General features: G+C 39.8%; 1 protein-coding gene and 1 pseudogene across 1 annotated transcript; both read left to right on the plus strand.

Moving 5' to 3' along the window:
• The window catches only part of LOC108995217, a 23,682-nt pseudogene extending 6,542 nt beyond the window's left edge, over window positions 1-17,140 (plus strand).
• LOC118349895 lies at window positions 891-3,356 on the plus strand. Its single transcript, XM_035695839.1, has one exon. The coding sequence runs from the start codon at window positions 891-893 to the stop codon at window positions 3,354-3,356; it is 2,466 nt and encodes an 821-aa protein (XP_035551732.1).
• Window positions 17,141-20,898: the final 3,758 nt, after the last annotated feature.

A 20,898-nucleotide genomic window follows, 5' to 3' on the forward strand; every position in this document is an offset into this window, starting at 1 on the left:
GGTTTGTTTTGAAAATGTATTAATTGTTTCTCTGTGTTGCTATTACCATAGTGAACTTAGCCAAACCCGCATTTGCTACTGCCAGATTTATTCGACACTTGGATTTTGTTTTACTTCCTATGTCTTGTGTTTCCATTCTCACTTCCATAGCCTGAAGCTTTACTCTCATTTTTGCATTGATTGTCTTTTCAAAAAAAAAAAAAATCAGCATTGCTACGTGATTGGACTTGTTCGATTAGCATTTGACCATTGCTTTATTATTTTAAACGTCAGTATTATTTGTTTGCCGTATTTTGAATTTACTTAATCCCAAAAAAAAAAAAAAAAGAAGAAGACATTATTATTTGGTTCAGTTGATATTTTTCATTGCTTGCATTTATTGTTCATTGATCTCTCCATTGCACTTCATTTAGCGGGTGTTGCATTGCATGCAGTTGCGTAGTGGTCGTCTTGTCACCTCTAGTTCTAGTACTTTTACCATGGATCCTTCCCAATTTGATGCCCTAACTCGGCAATTAGCTCAACTAGCCAATAACCAGCAACATGTACAAACTCAATTAGCGGCTGTCCAAACTGAGATGGCTGCTACTCGTGAGGAGAACAGGGACCTAGCTGCTAGGTTGAACAATTTTGAGGAACTTCCTCATTCGTCTGACAACTCTGAAGTGTCCCAAAATAGACGCCATCGTCGTCGACGAGGTGATCGACAACATGTCAGACATGATCGTGGGGGTAGGGATTATGATCGTGAGCGAGAACGAGACCATTACCGCCAAGGTACTCAGTCTCCTACTCGCCATGAGGAGCGTTTATTCAGAAACATTAAGCTAGAGGCCCCTACTTTTGATGGTTGCCTAGATCCTCGAGTTTTTACTCAATGGATTAGGGATATGGATCGTTTCTTTACCTGGTATAGAGTCCCTGAAGATCGAAGAGTTCAATTTGCTAGCCTGAAACTAACTGGCACTGCCCAACTCTTTTGGGAAAGTGTAGAGGATCTCCTTGAGAGGCGTCATGCGCCTCCCGTTGGGAGTTGGGAAGAAATGAAGTGTCGTCTTCAAGAGAAATACCTGCCCCAATCTTACAGGGGTAATTTGTTGGACCAATGGAATGCCCTTACACAGGGCAATCGGCCAGTGACTGAGTATGTCACTCAATTTGATGAATTCCGAATGAGATGTCATATTGTTGAGGATGAGGCCATGACTTTGAGTAGGTTTAGACAAGGCTTAAAAGATGATCTTAGACGCGAGCTTGTCCTTCGGGGTGTCACTACACTTGACTATGCTTACTCTTTAGTCCGAGACTATGAGTCGGTCATGAGGACTCCGTTTGGAAGGCGTGGTGACAACCGCCCTTCCATCACCCCAGCGCCCACCCTTTCCCCTAAGTCTCTCTTAGGACCTCCACCATCTAATGTTTCCCCCGCATGGAAAAATAAGGGTAAAGGTCATGAAATTCCAAGGACTTCCTCCCGCTTGCAGTGTTTCAAATGTAAGGGTTTTGGTCACATTTCTTCCAATTGTCCTAGTCAAACCCTAGTCATTGAGGAACATGAGGGTATAGTTGATGAATTGTTAGAAGATCAAGTCTATGAGCCTAAGCTTGAGGAGTTTGGTGATTTAGGTGATGATGAGGATACCTTCTTAGGTTGTATCCGAACCTTTCCTGTGGATTTAAGTTCTGTACCTCATGCTCCCGACACACCCAGATTAAGTGTTGTACGTTGCACCCTTATCCAACCAAAAGGTGCTGATGATTGGCGCTGTCATGCCATCTTTCATACTTATATCAAAATCAATGATAAGGGTTGTAAAATTATTGTGGTTAGTGGGAGTTGCATTAATGCGGTTTCTGTGGCTACTGTGTCCCGTCTTGGATTACAACCAGTGCCTCACCCTCAGCCGTATAGTGTTTCTTGGGTTGATACCTCTTCCATAGCTGTGAAAGAGCGTTGTCTGGTTCCTATCCAGTTCTTAGAATATAAGGATCGTATATGGTGTGACGTCATTCCTATGGATGTTGGTCATGTCATTCTTGGCAGGCCTTGGTTATTCGACTTAGATGTGACTATCCATGGTCGATCCAATTCATATTCCTTTGTGTTTAATGGAAAGAAGATTCACCTTAACCCTTTACCTCCAAAACCTGTTGGTTCACAACAAACAAAGAAAATTGTGAAACGAAAAGGGTTAAATATCATTAACTCTATGGAGTTTGAGCGTGCACTCGTGAGTGCTTCTGTTGTGTTTGCTGTAGTTGTTATGGAGGTTCCTTTGGCATCTCCAATAGTGGTCCCTGATGAGGCCCAATCATTTTTTCAGGAGTTTCGGGATGTCTTCCCTGAAGACCTCCCTGACCACTTACCTTCTCTACGAGATATTCAACATGCCATAGATCTCGTCCCAGGAGCGTCCCTTCCCAACTTGCCTCATTATAGGATGAATCCCACTGAGCATGCTGAGCTCCAAAGACAAGTGGGTGAACTTCTTCACAAAGGCTTTATCCGTGAGAGTTTAAGTCCTTGTGCAGTTCCTGCCCTTTTGACTCCTAAGAAAGATGGTTCTTGGAGGATGTGCATTGATAGTCGTGCCATTAATAGGATCACAGTGAAATATCGATTTCCCATCCCTAGGCTTGATGATATGTTGGATATGATGGTTGGTGCCACAATATTTTCGAAAATTGATTTAAAGAGTGGGTATCACCAAATTAGGATTCGCCAGGGTGATGAGTGGAAGACTGCCTTCAAGACGAAGGACGGCTTTTATGAGTGGTTGGTCATGCCTTTTGGACTAACCAATGCCCCAAGTACTTTTATGAGAGTGATGACACAAGCTCTTCGGCCTTTCATGGGTAAGTTCCTCGTCGTCTACTTTGATGACATTTTCGTTTACAATAGGACTAAGGAACAACATCTAGATCATCTCACACAGGTTTGTTCCACTCTTCGTGAAACAAATCTGTATGCTAATGTGAAGAAATGCTCTTTCTTCACCGATCGGGTTGTCTTCCTAGGATTCATTGTGTCTTCTACTGGAGTATCTGCTGACCCCACAAAGATTCAGGCCATTGTTGGTTGGCCTGAGCCCAAGACTATACATGATGTCAGGAGTTTTCATGGTCTGGCTACATTTTATCGTCGTTTTATTCAGGGGTTTAACACAATCATGGCTCCTATCACGGAGTGCATGAAGATGGGAGAATTTCAGTGGACATTGGAAGCGGCTAAGGCTTTTAAGTTAGTCAAGAAGCGAATGACGGAAGCTCCTGTCATGCGACTTCCTGATTTCTCCAAAGTTTTTGAGGTCGATTGTGATGCTTCAGGGGTAGGAATAGGTGGAGTTCTTAGCTAGGAACGCCACCCTGTTGCTTATTTCAGTGAGAAGTTAAATGATGCCAAACAACGGTACTCTACCTATGATAAGGAACTGTACGCGGTTGTGCAAGCTTTGGGCTATTGGCGCCATTATTTGCTACCTCAGGAGTTTGTTCTTTATTCAGATCATGAGGCCCTCCGCTATCTCAATTCCCAGAAAAGATTGAATTCTAGGCATGGCCGTTGGGTTGAGTATTTGCAAGCTTATTCTTTTGCTTTAAAGCATAGGAAGGGCGTTGAGAACTAAGCAGCTGATGCCTTGAGCCGCCGTATCTCCCTTTTGTCTATCATGAATGTCAAGGTCATAGGTTTTGAAAGACTTAAGGAAGAGTATGAGTCTTGTCTTGATTTTAGGGATACTTTTTTCGCTTTGCAAAGCGGGCAGTCGGATACCACTGATGGTTTCTGTTTGGAGGATGGTTATCTTTTCAAAACCAATAAGTTGTGTATCCCTTGGACTTCAGTTAGAGACTTTATAGTTTGGGAAGTTCATGCCGGAGGCTTGGCTGGACATTTTGGACGTGATAAGATCATAGAAGAGATTGAACGTCAATTCTATTGGCCTAGCTTGAAGAGAGATGTGGCTAAGATAGTTAGCACCTGTAACACTTGTCAATTAGCCAAACAAAAGCGACAAAATACTGGTCTCTACACACCCCTTCCTGTCCCTAGTTGTCCTTGGCAAGACGTTAGTATGGATTTTGTGTTGGGACTTCCACGCACTCTGAAGAAGTATGATTCTATTTTTGTTGTAGTGGACTGTTTCTCGAAAATGGCTCACTTTATCCCTTGTAGCAAAACTTCAGATGCGTCTAAGGTCGCTAGGTTGTACTTTAACGAGATTGTCAAGTTGTATGGTCTTCCTAAAACCATTGTTTCAGATAGGGATGTTCGTTTCACAAGTCATTTTTGGAGAACCCTATGGCATATGGTTGGCACTAAATTGAAATTCTCCACTGCTTACCACCCCCAGACAGATGGTCAAACTGAAGTTGTTAACCGCAATCTTGACAACTTATTAAGATGTCTGGTTCAGGATAATCTTAGGAATTGGGATTTGATCCTCCCTACAACTCAGATTGCTTATAACAGTTCGGTGAATCGGTCTATAGGTATGAGTCCTTTTGAAGTTGTTCATGGCTACAAACCTAGGAAGCCTTTAGACCTTATTCCCATGTCTCCTCATGCTCATGTATCTGTGTCAGCTGAGGCTTTTGTTCAACATCTTCATGACTTGCATATTGAGATCAATAAACAACTTGAGGCCAGTAATGCATCATATAAACTGCAAGCTGATTTGCATAAACGACATGTTGAATTTAAAGTTGGGGATTATGTTATGATTCGAATTAGACCGGAACGGCGTCCACCTGGATCCGCTTCCAAATTGCAAGCACGTAGTGCTGGTCCTTTTACAATTTTAAAGCGTGTTGGTCCAAATGCATATATTATTGATCTTCCATCACATTTTGGTTACCACCCTACTTTCAATGTTGAGGACTTAGTTGCTTATAAAGGCCATTTCAATCCCTCCAGTGATCCTTTTCTGCCTCCATCTGTGAACCTTGATCCTGAACCTTTTGTAACTCCTAATCCACTACCATCCATCACAGCACACAAAGATAAAATTGATACTGTTCTAGATGAACAGATTGTGTTGACCAATGATGGAGAGGTTCAGCGTTTCCTTGTTCGTTGGGTCGATCGACTAGATTCTGACTGTACATGGATTCCCAGAAAGACACTACAGCAGCTTGATCCAGATTTATTGGAGCTTTATCGGAGCCAGCAGGATCTTCCTTTGCCTGGGTCACCAGCCACCTGTTTTAGAGAAGTGGGTAGGGACACCAGATTCAGACCTCCACTCACACGTGTTTATGGCCGTCGGAAGAAGCGTGCTCAACCACTTAGCTTATGGTTGGGTGATTGATTGCAGCCTTAGTGTGACTCATCAACTCGACAGAGTCAAGTTTTTTCCACCCCGGGAGAGTTGATGAGGACATCTCCTCCTATTAATGTTTTAGTTATTTTATTAATGTTTTGTCTATTTTATTTAGGGTTTGTATTGCCCTACTATTTACAGACATTTTTCTATTTTTGTTATTTTATTAATGTGTTAGTTATTTCATTTAGGGTTTGTGTTGCCCTACTACTTAAAGACATTTTAAGGAATTTTGGAAGTAGTTGATTTTGAATACAAAGCTGATGCGCTAGCCGCCCCTTCCAGTCCCGCTTGCCTTCTTCTTCTCCCTCCCTCCTCTTCTCGTTCATTTCTCTTCTCTATTTCTTATTATTCTGTTCTACTTCTTGTCTCACTTCTATCCTACATCACCTTCTTAAGGAAAATGGGATGAGCGGGTGTAGGCCAGCAGACACTCCAATCGATCCAAATCAGAAACTTGGAGATGACAAGGAAGGTGATCCAGTGAATACAACTCGGTACCAAAAGTTGGTGGGAAAGTTAATTTACTTATCACATACACGGCCCGATATTGCTTTGGCTGTGAGTTTAGTAAGTCAGTTTATGCACTCACCTTATGAGAAACATCTTGAAGCAGTTTATAGAATTCGTAGGTACTTGAAAAGTACACCAGGCAAGGGTTTACTCTTCTAGAAGACCACACAACAGTACATAGAGGCATACACTGATGCAGATTGGGCAGGCTCAGTTATTGACAGGAGATCCATGTCAGGATACTGTACTTATGTATGGGGAAATATGGTCACATGGCGAAGCAAGAAAAACAGAATGTGGTTGCAAGGAGCAGTGCTGAGGCAGAATATAGGGCTATGGCTAACGGAGTTTGTGAGATGCTATGGCTAAAGAGAATTCTTGAAGAACTAAGGATGGCAGTGGACATGCCAATGAAGTTGTATTGTGACAACAAAGCTGCCATAAGTATTGCTCAAAATCCAGTACAACATGATCGCACTAAGCATGTAGAGATTGACAGACACTTCATAAAGGAGAAGATTGATAGTGGTGCTGTTTGTATGCCTTTTGTTCCTACTACTCAACAAATAGCCGATATCTTCACCAAAGGGCTTTTCAGACCTGTTTTTGAGTTCTTTGTAAACAAGTTGGGCATGATAGATATCTACGCTCCAACTTGAGGGGGGGTGCGGATTTCTAGGAAATAATTTGGGAAAGATTTTTAGGAAATAAGTTAGGAAACTTTGTTTTAAATATGTCAGATTTCTAGGAGATAAATTAGGAAGTTCTATTTTAGATAAAATCTGAAATAACTATTTCAGATTTTAGATATTTCTGTTTCCTGTTTTATAGCCTAGGAATTTGCTGATTTGATTTACTTATTAGGTGGCCCTCCTGATTTGGTGGCCTTCCTCTTCTATTTATATTGTAAACGTTTCTGTTGGAAAATAATAAGAATGATTATTCTTCTTCCCAAAAACTACACTTACCATTACTAGAGTTAAGATGAATTTTACTTGAGGAGAGAAACAATAGTTGTTTGCTGTTGTATATTTTTTTCAGAAGAGATATGAAGGGGCTCGCATCAAATCCTTCATTTAAAAGTATACCCCTCCAACTCTCTGTTACCAAAATTATTGATAAAAAAAAAAACTCTCTGTTACCAAAACTTCTTTCCAGAATGATAGTGACCCATGTAAAGTTTGACTTGTGCCATAATTATGAAAATTGTTGAAGGTATATGTTTTATCACTTTGTAGCTCCTAATTTGTTACTAGGTGTTCTCTGTTGTATACATCTTGTATACTTGGGCTATGCCTATTTATTTGTTTCGATAAAATTTTATTTTACTTATTAAAAAAAGTATGAAAATTGCATTTCTCGTATAAACATGTACTTGGTATGCTTTTGATTCATCAATTGCATACATCATGTATCACTTTATTCAGTGTGTGGCAACGGTTATATTCCTTTCTGTTTTCCTTTTCTATTTTTATTGAGCCAAAACTATGTATTCTTTGTACTGCAGGAAGTACAGTGACTCAAGAAGAACAAGTTAATGATACACCTCAGTCTCATCACTCGAGTGAATCTATGTCTTCAGATGTAAGTTGATATTATATCGTTTTATCCCATTTGTATTGAAATGACTGGCTTGTCTAAAAGTTGAAAAGTAGTGATACTAAGTGATATGAGGCAAACTGCCATGCATATTACTCCTCACTAGAATACCAGTTACTCTCGAATCTTTGGATGCGAAGGACAAGCATAAATTAGCCATAGCTCTACATGCACCTGATCTCTCATGAGGGAACTGAGTAACATCAAAGCCTCCGCTGTTGTACTAACCAGCTTATTAATTCAGCCAACTCCATCCCATGGAAATCGTTGCCTTAATTAGGTTTGTAGACTCCTGTTACTGCCCACACAGCTTGATATTATTATTTATGTAAAAAAGACCTTTCGAAGCACATGTTAGCCAATATAAAAGCCTTTTATGTCTCAAGTTCTATCCTTGGAGCCATTGAAACACCTAACTACAAGAATGTGAGCATGACAGCGATATCAATGCACTGCGTATAGGATTCAAGTTAACACATCTTACTTGCCTCTTGTTCTTGAAATCTTTTGTTTATTTCTGCGTAGCCTTCACAATTTTTGTAAGCATCTTCAAAAATACAAATTGCCGTTTTTGGTGGTAGTGTAGAGAAATTCATCACACTTGAAGTTGAAAATGGATTTGTCCATGCTTTTATTAATCTGATTGTATCTTGATGCTTAAACTGTTGGGTTGCTTCACCTTGGTTTTAGAATATGTGCTCCTTCTAATTAAATGCTACAATATATTACTGCATTTGTTGTTGACAAATATAATTGATCTGCTGTTTGTTTCTCCATTTCAAGGCTTCAAATACCATTAGAAGTCACCAGAATTATCGGTCTAGGAGTCCCGTGTATGACGGAGATAACCGAGATATTGAAAGAAAGATTACAGGGATAACAGTAGAAGCGAAAGAAGAGTGAGTCATAGACACAGTGTCGATAAAGAGAATTATCATAGAAGGGAAGCACGAGGTCGGCATGATCAAGACCATGACGGAGAATATGGAAGAAAACGAAGCAGATATGAAGGTTCTAGGAGGACACCTGGTATGTAATACTTAGCTTTGGTATTGCTTAATGTTTTTTTCATTCTTGCAAATATAGAAAAATGGAAGAGGACAAGGTATGGATGAATATTATGTTTGATATTGAAGATCCTCACCAGTTCCAGAAACTGGCCTTTGGAAAGGTGACCTATAAGGTGTTGAATATACACATAGTTCATTGAACAGGGACTTGTAAAAAGGAAAATGAAGTAAAGAACATATGCATACTATCTATTCAATTTGTTAGCATTAGTTCATCGAGGGGACACTTCTGTTATCTTGAAGAAGTACAATATTGCTCAATCTAATTCAAATATTGTAGGTAGATCTGACTGGGATGATGGAAGATGGGAATGGGAAGATACGCCACGCCGGGATAGTCATTCTCATACCAGTAGGCACCATCAACCTTCACCATCCCCAATGCTAGTTGGGGCATCACCAGATGAGTGACTGGTTTCCCCATGGTTGGGTGGTCAGACACCTCTTTCTGCTGGTATGTTTTATAGATGTGAATGATTCTCTGTACATGTCAAATACAAGTTACTTTCAATGGAACTGGGTGTTTATGACCGTTTCTGTTGATTTTGGGCCTGTGACTTTGGCTCAATAATTGTTAAGCGCAGGTTCTGCCAATTCTCCCTGGGACCATGTCTCTCCCTTTCCAGTTCCAATACGTGGTTCTGGATCCTCCATGAGATCCTCAAATTCTAGACAAGGTGGAAGGTCCCATCAACTTAATTTTTCTACAGAAAACTCAGAAGCATTTGAGGTATTATGCTTGTGGTCGAGGAAGTTTTCTCCTCCTCTTCCTTTAATTTATTCTGGGGAATAAGAGTCATGCATGTTAAACTCTGTTTCAAGAAAGTATGTTTTATCTTCTTCATCTTGAATAATGGTGATGGTTGTGGATTTCCTTGCCTCATTAATTTACATGCTTTCAATCTACTGGATTTTTCATTATTAACATATGTGCAGGATGGAGGTGCAGATAAGTCTGATGCGTCTGAAGAAAACAAGTACGAGATTACTGAAAGTATGCGTCTGCAGATGGAATACAATTCAGACCGTGCATGGTAATTCGTTAAAGTCTTTCTTAGTTGATAAGATTTGACTTTTTGGTATTTACTGCATGACCACATCTAGACGCTGATTGCCATAAAAGGATACAGGCATGATAACATGAAGCTCTGGACATCATTTTGCTGCCTTGAATTTTTTCAATTTGCAATTCATGCTCACAATATTTTGGAATCTTTTACTCGACAAAAATTATAAAGATTGGAATCTTTGACCAAGCAGTAAATTTAATTGGCTTCTTGTTTTCTCTTGTATACTTCTTGTGGACTAGGGTTATGCCTTTTTATTGATTCAATAAAGTTTTATTCTTACAAAAAAAAAAACAAAATTAACTGTTTTCTTCGATGTAGAACTAACTCGTCTAGGACTTTTTCTAGCCAAAAAATAGGACCCATTTAGAGATTTAACTTTATTTGTAGGGCTGTACAGAAGCCGACGTGGCCTTTGGAGTCTAGAACCGGCTGAAACCGGTAAAGAACCGGTTGGCCGGCAGTATACATTTAATGAAACCAATGCCAGTCGGTTCGGTCCCAGTTTGAACCAAACCCAAACTGCCGAACCGGCCGATAATATATATTATATATATATATATCTCTTGTGTAAAATGACGTCGTTTCACTTAAGTGAGTGAAGTGGCGTCGTTTTACACCTACAGTTTACAAAAAAAAAATAATTAAAATGAAACAACGCTGTTTGGTTTAATACACCAAACGGCGTCGTTTGGCTTTAGGGTTTAATACCCTTGCGTCCCCCCTCCCCTCCCCTCTCCTTCTTCGCCCTCGCGTCGTTTGGCTTTAGGGTTCTCAGACTCTGTCTCACCTCTCTCACGCATAGTCATTGCTGTTGCAAGTCTCTCCTCTCTCACGCCTTGCAGCCTCTCCCTCCAACAACCGACGGCATCCATCTCGCCCTCTCTCTCATAGAGCGTAGCTCTCCTCCGTTAGGCGTTAACCTCTCCTCCCTCCCTTTCCCTCTCCTCCGCTCATCTCACTGAGCTCTCTCATCTCACCACCCATGGAAAAATCTGGGACTTCAAGTGGTTTATTGTGTTGAGTTAATGGTTTTGTAACTTTGTTTTGTGGATTTGTTGGTGTATGGTGAATTGGTGATGGAAAAACCAAGCTTGTCCATTTTTGGTGTCTGCTAACGGAAAACCGATTCCAACCGATGGGTACTGACCGTCGGATTCTGGCCGGTTTCGGTCGAGAATAGCACAGTTCTCCTTGTCAGCGTGGTTTCGGTTTTGGACCAAAACCGCACCGACATATTCAGTTTACAGCCCTATTTATTTGTAAATATTCCATCTTTGATTTCAAATTAATTCCTTTTTTTTATTAGTAAATTTTATAATATTTATTAGGGCTACTTAGTTGTCTACTTATTATATTGATAAGCAGTTGTCTACTTCTTTGACCAGTACACATTTTATTTTATAGGTATGACAGAGAAGAAGGTAATACAATGTTTGATGCGGATACCTCATCATTTTTTCTAGGAGATGAGGCTTCTTTCCAGAAGAAAGAAGCAGAGCTGGCCAAAAAACTGGTATTTTAAAATGAATTGTTAGTTTCTGGAAATATGCTTGAACGATTTCATTGTTGAATAAATATTGTACACCACAGTTACATTTATTGGTGCATGCATGTGTCTACCTGTTATCGCTCTCAAATATAAATGCAAAAGTATAAACTGTTTAAGATAGTAGTGCAGTTGGTGATTACGTTGGAAATCTACATTCTTGTCATCCCCCATAAGGAGTTGTGATCTCCAATGCAGGTTCGCAGAGATGGTACCAAGATGACACTTGCTCAGAGCAAAAGGATGTCTCAGATCACTGCTGATAATGCTCAGTGGGAGGACCGGCAACTATTGAGATGTGGAGCTGTTAGAGGGACAGAGGTGCAGACGGAATTTGATGATGAGGAGGAGCGCAAAGTTATTCTTCTTGTACATGGTAGGAAAACTTACAATAAGCCTTCTCAATTGGTTGATGGATTGAATGTCACTTTGCCGTTTAGGGAATCAGTGTCATCAAGTGCCGCAGGGATAATTGAGAAAAGATATGTCTACCTCCTCGCGCTAAAATATCTCCCATCTTTTCTTGTAACAGATACTAAACCTCCTTTCCTAGATGGACGAGTTGCTTTTACTAAACAAGCAGAGCCAATCATGCCACTAAAAGACCCAACATCAGATATGGCTATAATTTCACAAAAAGGATTGGTTTGGTTAGAGAGATTCATGAGAAGCAAAGTTCAAACAAGTCACGCCAACGTTTCTGGGAGCTTGCAGGCTCAAAACTTGGTGATATTCTTGGTGTTGAAAAAACAGCAGAACAGGTAATGGTGCTTTTGAATGAAGATATGACTTTGACCCTTTTATAGGTTTTAAGGTCTCTTCATTCTCTTTCTATTTTTTTCCTTCTGTTTTTTTTGAGCAGGCACAAGCTTAAGACTCATCTTTTTATCTTAATGCTAGATTGATGCTGATACTGCTGTAGTGGGTGAAGAAGGTGAAATTGATTTTAAAGAAGACGCGAGGTTTGCCCAGCATTTAAAGAAGGGGGAAGCAGTGAGTGAGTTTGCAAAGTCAAAAACACTAGCGCAGCAACGACAGTATCTGCCAATATATTCTGTACGAGATGAGTTATTGCAGGTTTGCCATTACTCCCTTGGCACATGTATGTTTGCTCCCAATGGCTGATCACTGCTTGCAGTCATGTCATTGAGGCAGAAAGGAATATCTATTTTTGAAATTGGTGATTGAGCTTCGGTTTCTTAAAATCTAGGTTTTGGGGATCAATTAGTCTAATCTTATTCTTTGAATGATAAGAAAATTTTATTTTTTCTAGAATATTAACTACATGGTACCCAATTCTTTTCTTCTTGGAAGGGAGGGGGGGGAGGGTGCTGAAGTATCGCCATAAACAAACTACTTTAGGTTGGCTCGCTTTATATCAAGTCTCGACTAATTTTACAACCAACCAGTGGTAGTGCCACATCATAAAAAATACTTAAAAGTTTTTATTTGAAATTCAAGTTCTACACAACTGCCCTTCATTTAGAATGGATTTGCAAAGAGTTGTAAAAAATAGTTTGTGTATCATCTGATGATTGGTTGAAAAAGGCCTGTTAAATAATACTTCGGTACTTAGGGTTGTGCCCCTTTGTGCTCTTAATAAGATTGAATTACTTGTAAAAAAATAGTTCTTTGTTTTTTTCCTTAATTAATTTTGTGGCATACATTGCTTGGAATTCATTTTACAAGTGTATTTCAGAGTCTTGTATATTTTCTTGTTTATCAGTACCCTTCAAACAATTTATATTACTCTTTGATGTGTCCTAGTTCTGTTTGAATGTATATTGGATAGGTAATTCACGAAAATCAGGCTGTGGTGGTGGTCGGAGAAACTGGTTCAGGAAAGACAACCCAACTAACACAGGTTCCTTCAAGCTTTATTAGTCGAACTACTATTATTGTGATCATTATTTCTATTTTTTTCCTAAACTGAAATCTGATATTTGGATTTTGTTGACAGTATCTGCATGAAGATGGCTACACTACAAATGGTATAGTTGGTTGCACCCAACCAAGATGAGTTGCAGCTATGAGTGTTGCAAAAAGAGTTAGTGAAGAGATGGAGACTGAGCTGGGTGACAAAGTTGGTTATGCTATTCGTTTTGAGGATGTGACTGGGCCTAACACCACCATTAAGGTGATTTTTTGGGTATTCAAAAGCACAGTTGTTGAAATTCCTAGCACTTTCAATTGTTGCTTTTTCTAATGGATTTTCTTTTGTAACTTCTTATTATTCTTGATGGTTGTTGATATAACTCATGCTTTTTTAAGGGAATGAATTTTATGAGTTGAGAGATTGCCTTTATATGATTATATGCTAAATCTTTGCTAGTTCAATATTACAGTACATGACGGATGGAGTACTCTTGCGTGAAATGCTCAAAGATTCTGATCTAGAAAAGTACTGGTATGGGAAGTTGGAAATTTTGTCTATCTTTACATGTAGCTGTTCAATTACCATCAGAACACAATTATTTACTGTCAAGGTTATTGCTGTTGCAGTGTCGTTGTGATGGATGAAGCCCATGAGAGGTCACTAAGCACAGATTTGCTGTTTGGGATATTGAAGAAAGTGGTTGCTCAACATCGTGATTTCAAGCGTTAGTAACATCTGCAACTCTGAATGCACAAAAATTTTCAAATTTCTTTGGAAGGTAACCTTGTCATTTGACCAAAACTCTATTATGTCATTGTATCCCCATCACTTGCGCAAATTACTAATTTCTGAATTTGTTGCAGTGTACCGATTTTCCACATCCCCGGCAGGACATTTCCTGTTAATATCCTTTACAGTAAAACTCCTTGTGAAGATTATGTTGAAGCTGCAGCGAAGCAGGCCATGACCATCCACATCACCAGCCCTCCAGGTGACATCCTCATCTTCATGACTGGCCAAGATGAGATTGGGGCAGCCTGTTATGCCCTTGCAGAGCGTGTGGAACAGCTCATGTCATCCACGAAGAAAGCAGTTCCAAAACTCTTGATACTCCCTATATAGTCACAGCTGCCTGCTGACTTGCAAGCAAAGATATTCCAGAAAGCTGAAGATGGGGCCCGGAAATGCATTGTGGCAACCAACATTGCCGAGACATCTTTAACTGTAGACGGAATTTTTTATGTCATTGACACGGGGTATGGTAAGATGAAAGTATACAACCCTAGGATGGGTATGGATGCTCTCCAAGTATTTCCTGTCAGCCGTGCTGCTGCTGACCAACGTGCTGGACGTGCTGGTAGAACTGGGCCTGGGACATGTTATCGGCTGTATAGAGAGAGTGCCTACCTAAATGAAACGCTGCCTAGTCCTGTGCCTGAGATCCAAAGGACGAACCTTGTGAATGTAGTTTTGTTGCTCAAATCTCTCAAAGTTGAGAACTTACTGGATTTTGATTTCATGGACCCACCTCCTCAGGATAATATTCTTAATTCTATGTACCAGTTTTGGGTCTTAGGTGCTCTTAACAATGTGGGGGGCTTGACTGATCTTGGCTGGAAAATGGTGGAGTTTCCATTGGACCCCCCACTTGCCAAGATGCTGTTGATGGGGGAACAGCTAGGATGCTTAGACGAGGTATTGACAATTGTTTCAATGCTTTCAGTGCCATCAGTATTCTTCCGTCCTAAGGACAGGGCAGAGGAAAGTGATGCTGCACGTGAAAGATTCTTCGTGCCAGAATCTGACCATTTAACGCTATACAATGTTTACAATCAATGGAAACAACATCAGTATCGGGGAGACTGGTGTAACGACAACTATTTACATGTTAAGGGATTACGAAAGGCCAGAGAAGTGAGATCCCAGCTGCTGGATATTCTCAAGACTCTAAAAATCCCTTTGACATCTTGTTGGCCTGATTCAGACATCGTGAGAAAAGCCATCTGTTCTGCATACTTCCATAATTCAGCAAGATTGAAGGGTGTGGGGGAGTATGTAAATTGCAGGAATGGGATGCCTTGCCATTTACATCCGAGCAGTGCTCTGTATGGTATGGGTTGCAATCCAGAGTATGTGGTTTATCACGAGTTGATTTTGACGACGAAGGAGTATATGCAATGTGCTACGGCAGTGGAACCTCAGTGGCTAGCTGAGCTGGGACCGATGTTTTTTTCTGTTAAGGAGTCGGATACGTCATTGTTGGAGCATAAAAAGAGACAGAAGGAAGAGAAAACAGCCATGGAGAGGGAAGAACAGCTAGGATGCTTAGACGAGATATTGACAATTGTTTCAATGCTTTCAGTGCCATCAGTATGCTTCCGTCCTAAGGACAGGCCAGAGGAAAGTGATGCTGCACATGAAAGATTCTTCGTGCCAGAATCTGACCATTTAACGCAATACAATGTTTACAATCAATGGAAACAACATCAGTATCGGGGAGACTGGTGTAACGACAACTTTTTACATGTTAAGGGATTACGAAAGGCCAGAGAAGTGAGATCCCAGCTGCTGGATATTCTTAAGACTCTAAAAATCCCTTTGACATCTTGTTGGCCTGATTCAGACATTGTGAGAAAAGCCATCTGTTCTGCATACTTCCATAATGTGGCAAGATTGAAGGGTGTGGGGGAGTACGTAAATTGCAGAAATGGGATGCCTTGCCATTTACATCCGAGCAGTGCTTTGTATGGTATGGGTTGCACTCCAGAGTATGTGGTTTATCACGAGTTGATTTTGACGACGAAGGAGTATATGCAATGCGCTACGGCAGTGGAACCTCAGTGGCTAGCTGAGCTGGGACCGATGTTTTTCTCTGTTAAGGAGTCGGATACGTCATTGTTGGAGCAGAAAAAGAGACAGAAGGAAGAGAAAACAGCCATGGAGAGGGGGGGGGGGAAGAACAGCTAGGATGCTTAGACGAGATATTGACAATTGTTTCAATGCTTTCAGTGCCATCAGTATGCTTCCGTCCTAAGGACAGGCCAGAGGAAAGTGATGCTGCACATGAAAGATTCTTCGTGCCAGAATCTGACCATTTAACGCAATACAATGTTTACAATCAATGGAAACAACATCAGTATCGGGGAGACTGGTGTAACGACAACTTTTTACATGTTAAGGGATTACGAAAGGCCAGAGAAGTGAGATCCCAGCTGCTGGATATTCTTAAGACTCTAAAAATCCCTTTGACATCTTGTTGGCCTGATTCAGACATTGTGAGAAAAGCCATCCGTTCTGCATACTTCCATAATGTGGCAAGATTGAAGGGTGTGGGGGAGTACGTAAATTGCAGAAATGGGATGCCTTGCCATTTACATCCGAGCAGTGCTTTGTATGGTATGGGTTGCACTCCAGAGTATGTGGTTTATCACGAGTTGATTTTGACGACGAAGGAGTATATGCAATGCGCTACGGCAGTGGAACCTCAGTGGCTAGCTGAGCTGGGACCGATGTTTTTCTCTGTTAAGGAGTCGGATACGTCATTGTTGGAGCAGAAAAAGAGACAGAAGGAAGAGAAAACAGCCATGGAGGAGGAAATGGAGAATTTGAGAAAGGTGCAAGCAGAAGCAGAGAGATGAAAGAAGAATAAGGAGAAGGAAAGGAGGGCAAAGCAGCAGCAACAAGTCTCCATGCCAGGTCTGCGGCAAGGTTCTTCTACCTATTTAAGACCAAAGAAGTTTGGTTTGTAAGTAGAAATTGTACTGTATGAAATAGTTAATTGAGTTTCATGCAGATAGAGCTGTTGTCAACACGGGAAATAAAATAGTTGTTCTTGATTGTGCAAGGGACATTGGATAAAAATACAGACAGAATTTGTTGATGTTGATCAATTGTAAGTATACCAGTGAAAAATGTAGGCATTGGTATGCCCCTTGCTTCTTACCATCCTGTTGGCAGCTAAGCTCCGCTTTGATAAGATGATGTCGGCAGTGAGAGACCAAATGCTGTATTTACATATGCCTTTCAGTTTTGGACTTTGGGGGATTCAAACCTCCGAGAAGCAAACTTGAAGTTCTGTTTAATTGGTGCCAAAGTAGCCTTCTGCTTCAGATAAGGCATAAAAAGCAATGTGCATGTAGACCAATTGAATATTTTCATATTCAAAAGTAAAATAAAAATATAGGCGTTGTATCTTGAGGGCATTTTTGTTAAAGACAGACAGCCTATCTCTATGGTATCCAGTGTTCATATGTTAACATGTAGACCAATTGGTAGCTAGCTCTTACCACCGATTTCTCTATTGAATTAGTATCCTTAAAAAATATTAGATATAAAAAAATTGATGTGTAAATGTATTTTATTTGAAAAAGACTTTACAATTTCACCTATGGTCTACAGCCAGTTTTTTTGCTTTTGGGTTTATTTTAAGATCCGTGGGTTGGTTTGATGGGTCTGTTTGATTTTCATTTCCTCCTAATTTATCTATCCTGCCGTCAAGTTTTCAATCGGTTTCAGGGCACAGTATCTGCGGACCTGTTCGGTCTTAAAACCAAGGCAAACCCTGACCGATACAGAATTATGGATCCACAATGTTCTTGAGGCTGATCAGTACTACTTTATATGATTCAACTTTACTAGCCATGAATGCCCTTGAGCCTCAATAATTTGAACACCATATCAACGATTTAACGTTTGTGGGGTAGGACATTAATTATCATGTTTGTTTATTGATAAAATGGTAATGTATTCTCAGGAGAAATATACAACAAAGAGACAAAATAGTCTCCTCAAAACAGAAGTTGAGTACCCCTTTTTGAGTGGATTTGGACTTCTTTTACAATAGTCTTCATAGTTATCATGGTAGTTTACTAATAGTGATTAATAAAACCTTTCGGTTTTCTTTTACAAAAAGGGAAAGTCAATTGAAGCTTAAGAGTGAAAAGCATACCACTATTCATTTGAGTTAAACTCTACTTTCTCTGTTTCCAAACTGAAAAATAAAAAGGGTAGTGTAATGAATTTGAATATTTAGTACAAAGGTTCCTTAGGCATCACTTCTACTTGCTTGGTATTCATGTGTTTGATCATGTGTATCAGATTTTGTGAACCATAATACTGCTTATTTTGTTATATTTTTCATTTTTTGTCATAAGTTATCAACTTTGCGGACAACTCCACATGGTGAAGCCATTTTTCATGTTTGAATCTCAAATTTTGTACATTGATTTAGTTTTGAATCGGTACAGTTTTGACATGGTTTTTGTGGGATACTGAGTGAATTCTTTTATCGCCACACGTTGTTCTGTGCTGGCTGATCTCCTTTCACTCTTCTGAAGAACATTTGAGTCTCTGGCTGTAGATAATATGACAATGTCAATCTGTACCCTCTTCTATCAATGTTCAAACAATTCTATAATATGCTCTTAAATAGTTTTCAGTAGATGACAAAATGATTTCTTATGTAGAGAGTTTTATTGCAGGTTGTCTATTGTGATAGTCACTAGACAAACCTGCAGAGATATTTTATTCAGGTTTATCTTTCCCCATCCCTCCCTTCGTCCCTCTCTTGTACACACATTACACGCTGTCTCCCTCCTTCCTCCCATTGTAGCTTTGAATATGGCGGATTACTTAAATTTGTCTAAGCTCAATTAGTGTCAATTTTTGTTGTGTTTTCTTCCTTTCTAAATGTATGTGTGTTGATTGCAACTGTAACACCCGGACCAATCAAGCTCAATTCTTTTTTTTTATTTTTTTATTTTTTTTTTCACACGTTAACTTCCGCACGTTTTATCCTTTCTGTCTATTTTCTTTTTCTCCCCTAGGTCATCCTCTTGTCCACGACATGCATGCACACACACGACTCAACTTTCATCTGCACACACGTCTCTCTTATCTCTAGGGTTTTTTTTTCATCGCCAATATATATATATATATATATATATATATATATACACGCACGTACCTGCATGTTGGTTTACCAAGCCTAGCTGCCGCAAAACTCCCACAGCTTTCTCCACCCATGCACGCACATAATCTCCATCCACAAACCATCGTCCGTTTCAATCTTGTCCCTCCTTCCGTCATCCTCCAGCGTTGCATGTCGTGTGAAGCCCAGCAGCCACATCTCTTTCTGTCAACCACGGGGCCACCGTGGAACTGCCACCAGCAACCTCCGTGCCCAGCCCATACGAAACCGACGCAACTCGTGCACACTGCATCTCCACGGATCGCAACTCGACCTCGTTGTGCGTCACCTCCACTTGACCATCACTGGAAGTCCAGTTCCTCCGCTGTACACCGCCAAAGTGCCGAGAACAACCATCTGCAGAGTGAACCGAAACTCCTCTGTTTTGGGTCTGAAAAACAGAGCATTCTTGGAGGGCACCGTGAACCACAGCCACCACACCACCTTCGTTCATGGCCATGGATCAGAACCACCTTAGCCACTGATCTGCACCTCGCCGCCTCAACCACCGCTCTCTCTCTCTCTCTCTCTCTCTCTCTCTCTCTCTCTCGGTATCACCTCCATGCACACGCCCTGTGTCATTCTTTATATCTTGACTTGTCCCTCTCTCATAGTGTTTCTCTCTCTCTCTTCCAGTGCTCCGCCGTGATCACCACAGTAACCTTCTTCGTCGCATCGCATCGAGCTCCTCCCTTCGCGGTGAGTACCTCTCACCCCTATCCTCGCCGACTGTTGCACTGAGATTGCAGGAAGCATTTTCTTTAAATTCAACGTGAACTTGGTTTTTGCATATTATTTAGATATGGAATTACAGTTTTGCCCTTATTATTAGATGGTTTCAATTTGAAATTTTGTTTATATTAAATTTGTTTTTACATGGTTTATGCAGAAAGTATAAGCAATTTACAGAAAATAAATAGGGTTTTCAAATTGTACTAATGGTAGCGTATTATTTTTACAGTAAGTGTGAAATTTTATTTTGAACATTTTAATTATGATTACAGAAAATCACTTAAGTATTTTAACATGTTATTAAGTAAAGATTTATTTTAAGAGTAAACAATATTGGAGTAATGTTGTTTTTACACTTTAGATATGATTTAGTCTATTTAAAAAATAGTTATGGTTTATTTTAAAATATTTTGGGATAATTATATTATCCATTATTAAACTTTATAGTTGGTTTTTAATAATAAATAGGTCTGACTTTTAAATGTTTTTATCATAGTTATTAAATCAACAGTGATGATTTTAGAAATTGATGTTTTGAAATTTTAGGTTTTGAGGAATTTAATAGGTTATTTTAGAAGCGTAGGATTGAATATCGAAATATGAGATTAATTGAAGATTTACGAAAATTATGTGATTATTTTATAGGTAACGATTAATTTTTGTTCGATATTTTTGAGGAAAATTCTGAAAAAGTTAAGAAGTCCAGATAAGCGGGGTTCCTATACTAGACTTTGCATTAAAATAAAATAAGTTGAGGTTGATTTTTTTGGAAAATATACATATTTGGTTATAAAAAGAAAGTTGAACTACCTTAATTATTTGTTCTGCATTATTCATGAGATTCTGTTTAAGAATAAAGTATTTTCTGTCATGACTGGTGTAGACATGAGCTTATTTTTGACATTTTGTTTCTGAACTTTGAAAAAGAGAGCGAATATGAAATTTTGTGTATAAGTTATGTTTTTGCAATCTGATTCTGTTCAGTACTCTATGTTGATAAGATGTGGCACTTGAAAAATCTTTGGCATGACTTTCTGATTCTGTTCTGACTCTGATTCTGATATGGTGATTCTGATTCTGTTTTGCTATGATATGTGGCCCTGTCAGGAGATATAATAGTGACCTCTAGCCCTATCACGGGATATAATATTGACCTCTGGCCCTGTCATGGGATATAATAGTGACATCTGGCCCTGTCACGGG

Source organism: Juglans regia, chromosome 11 (assembly GCF_001411555.2).
Source record: "Juglans regia cultivar Chandler chromosome 11, Walnut 2.0, whole genome shotgun sequence".
Classification (NCBI taxonomy): domain Eukaryota; kingdom Viridiplantae; phylum Streptophyta; class Magnoliopsida; order Fagales; family Juglandaceae; genus Juglans; species Juglans regia.